Source organism: Pinus tabuliformis, chromosome 8 (assembly GCF_031772625.1).
Source record: "Pinus tabuliformis cultivar Carrire ecotype Pingquan chromosome 8, CPIR1, whole genome shotgun sequence".
In the NCBI taxonomy this organism is placed as follows: Eukaryota; Viridiplantae; Streptophyta; class Pinopsida; order Pinales; family Pinaceae; genus Pinus; species Pinus tabuliformis.
In genome coordinates this window covers 1,368,873,533-1,368,876,669 of record NC_142294.1, presented here as the reverse complement: position 1 = coordinate 1,368,876,669, position 3,137 = coordinate 1,368,873,533, and the positions used below count along the sequence as shown (strand labels likewise).

General features: G+C 41.9%; 1 protein-coding gene across 1 annotated transcript; it reads right to left on the bottom strand.

Annotated features, from left to right (window-relative positions):
* Positions 1 to 541: 541 nt before the first annotated feature.
* Positions 542 to 2,853, bottom strand: LOC149240588 (putative disease resistance protein At1g61300). Its single transcript, XM_089367333.1, has 2 exons — positions 968 to 2,853; positions 542 to 797 (listed from the first exon to the last, which is right to left on the bottom strand). The coding sequence occupies exons 1-2, from the start codon at positions 2,492 to 2,494 to the stop codon at positions 681 to 683; spliced, it is 1,644 nt and encodes a 547-aa protein (XP_089223459.1). The 5' UTR covers positions 2,495 to 2,853; the 3' UTR covers positions 542 to 680.
* Between the last annotated feature and the right edge of the window lie 284 nt (positions 2,854 to 3,137).

The following is a 3,137-nucleotide window of genomic DNA, read 5'->3' as shown; positions in this document are numbered from 1 at the left end:
AATTTATTTATTTAATGAATGATATGTATTTATTTCTCAAATCATAAGCATATATTTTACAAAATGGAAGTTTTTAAAAACAACGTTCAGCCGTTCACAACGATACAAAGAATTTTTGGAGCTGGACTTTCATGTTGTCATCCTCCCACACTATCTTTTCCCACCACCGAGGGTCAGCTTTTAACTCACATAAATTTTGCAACTTTTCCATTCCAATGGGTAATCTTCTCAAAGAGAAGCACTCATCTATCTTCAGGACACGAAGGTTGGGTAGCGTTCTTTGATCCCACACTCCCGTGTTTGATGGTCCACCCAGACTCTCTAACTTTTCTAGTCCTCCGAGAACCAATTTTTCTAACCTTAGGTATCCACTTGGAACCCGACTCCCTATCCCCAACTCACTCAAACCCTTACACGCCCGCAACTTCAAATACTTTAAATTTGGCAACCACTCCAATGCAGACAGCTCCCTTATGTTGCCGCATTCATACAATTTTACCGTTTCAAGATGTTCAAACTTACAATTTGGCAAACTTAGCATTCCATGTCTGATTAGGAAAAGAGACTGTAGCTTCTTCATGTTCTGCATGTCATCAGGAAGATTGTGAGTGATATTCTGATGCTTAGAGCAGGCCAACACTAAGTGCCTCATCTCCGACCAGGTTCCCATTATGCCATCTTTAAGGGGATCGTTTAACAATACTTTCAACTCCGTCAGGTTTTGAAGACCCGTCAAACTCCAAATACTTGCAGGTGCTTCCCTTTCCATACTTAAAAAAGGTCTGTATAACTGGAGTCTGCTCAGGGAAGTAAGTTCAGAGATCTCAGGCGGAATCATCTTCAAAGAATGACATACATCTAAATTAAGATGCTTGAGATTTTTGAGCTGTCCAATCTGAGATGGCAATGATTCTAGACGTTGACACCCTGAAAGATCCAAAAATTGAAGTTCAGAAAGATGGCATACCTCTTCACCTAAATATCGGATGGGGAGCCCACTTAATGTCAGAAACTGAAGCAGTCTTAGTTGTCCCATTGATGTTGGGACTGAAGTTATTTTCGTGCAGCCCGACAGGTTGAGAACCCTCAGAGAGGTCAGCCTGCTCAGTAGAAGTTCTGTGGGAGGCAATTCCAAATATGTGTTGTCTTGTAAGATGAGAGTTGTGAGATTTGGGCATCTCAAGTCAGTGGGCAGAGCCCCACTATAATTATCTGGAAATGATATCCTTCTGCACTTCGCATAGTCAGCCTCTGGCAAATTTGGCGGATTTTGGCCTGTCATGAAGAAACAATTCTCCTCTTTCTGGGCTATATACATTGCCATTTCACGAATAGCATCGTTAACTCCTATGCTCGGAAAAACATCGTGACGATATGTACTCCGTGTCCATGGCCTAAACACATTCGTTCTAGACTGCTTAACAATGTGGAACAGGGAACGATGTACAAGGAGTTTTACATAGCTGCGCCCAATAGCCATGTCCATTGAATATGCTCCCTGTTTGCTCTTGATGAGACCTTCCCCAATCCACATTTCCACTAATTCGCGGGAATCGATCTCCTGACCTTGCTTATAGAAAGCACAGTATAAAAAGCAATTCTTTACAATTGAATTAGGCAAACTATCATAACTCCATCGTAGCAATCTATAGAGCTCTGCATCAAGGTGAGGATGAGTAGGTGGAAAAGATGGATCTACCTTTTTCACTGAAGATAAACAATTATCCCATTCTTCTACACTGCTTTGCCCAATCATTGATGCTGCCACTACATTGATGGCCAAAGGACGACCTTTGCACTCGTCAGCAATTATCCTGGCACGCTCTTCTATATCCATAGAAACTCGGACATCTTTGAAAGCCACTCTCCGAAAGAGCATCCAGGCTTCATCTCTAGAGAGGGGCTGACCATCTACAAACACAGAGGCAGCTACTCGCTCTTTACGCAACAACGGTTTTGATGAAAGAAAGTGCAGAGAAGTGATCAACATTGGCAATTCGGTTTGCATAACATGATAGAGCCCATCAAAAAATGCATTCCATCCTCTTATTTGTTGGGACTGTCTCCTGGGGTTGTTCACGAGCCAGTCAAGACAGCGTTGGCGCCGTCCCGAGCGATCGAGTAGGCTTTTGGCCTCTGCAAGAGAATTGTGCAGCAATTGCAGCCAAATCTTCACAAACTCTGGGGGCGCTTGGAGGGCGGCAATATCTTGTACAACGATCTGCAGAGGCCTCAAGTCAATTTTCAGATTGTGATGGGTATCCTCCTTGCTGATAACTTCGGCCATCAGCTGCACCAGTGGGTGGATAATCTCGTTGCCTCTTACCCTGGTGACGACTGCCATGACTTTCTTGTTACTGTTGGAAAGCAACGAAGAGAAAAGGAATGAGAGTATATATCTGCGGCGAGTTTTGCAGGGCACATGAAGAGGGGCTGTGATGGAGAGCAAGGGAGGTGGATTGGGCGCGGGTAAATAGAAGCACTTATGGAGCATTAATATAGGTTTAAGGCGACTATTGGAACTTCGGAAAATTAAAGTTTTTGCGATTGGAAATGGCGGAAGCAAAGTTGGAGATGACGCAAAATGAAGCAAATTCAAGAATGTTTATTCGAATCCGAGAGTTTGAAGTAAAAGATAAAGGAAGAATAAGCGTTTTTCTCTTATTTGTGGCGAAGAGGGTATTTGTGCCTGTCGTAGTGAGGATAAAGAGGCTCCCTACCCATGTTGAAATGGCATAATTAAAAGCATGAAAGTAAAAGACAATGGGAGAATAAATGTTTGCTTTTATTTTTGGCGAAGACGAGACAGTGTACATCATTGATTGAAGTCATTAATATACATTTGATTTTGGTTTCCAGTTTGATTGTCTTACTTGCTCAATGTAGGTTGTAGGAGGGGAGACAAGATATTGTCCAAAAATGAGTCAATGACTCCCTCATTTACAAATGAAAAGAAAACCTATGTTAAAATGATTAAATGTAAAGTTATGATTGAGAGAGTCACGGGGCAATATAAGATATTAGGGATATAATGAATTTGCATACAAGTGAAGTAGCTAAGTATGAGCATATTTGTGTGTGTCAAGTGCGACAAAGTCATCTAGGATGGAAAGTGAAAAAAACTTATTCAACAACCC

Bases quoted from the DNA above. Each gene is read 5' to 3' on its own strand.
- LOC149240588 (XM_089367333.1), bottom strand. From the start codon at position 2,494: ATGCTCCATAAGTGCTTCTATTTACCCGCGCCCAATCCACCTCCCTTG. The intron at 798-967 runs GTATGCCATCTT...TTCCCTGAGCAG, and splicing joins TCCGATATTTAGGTGAAGAG to ACTCCAGTTATACAGACCTT.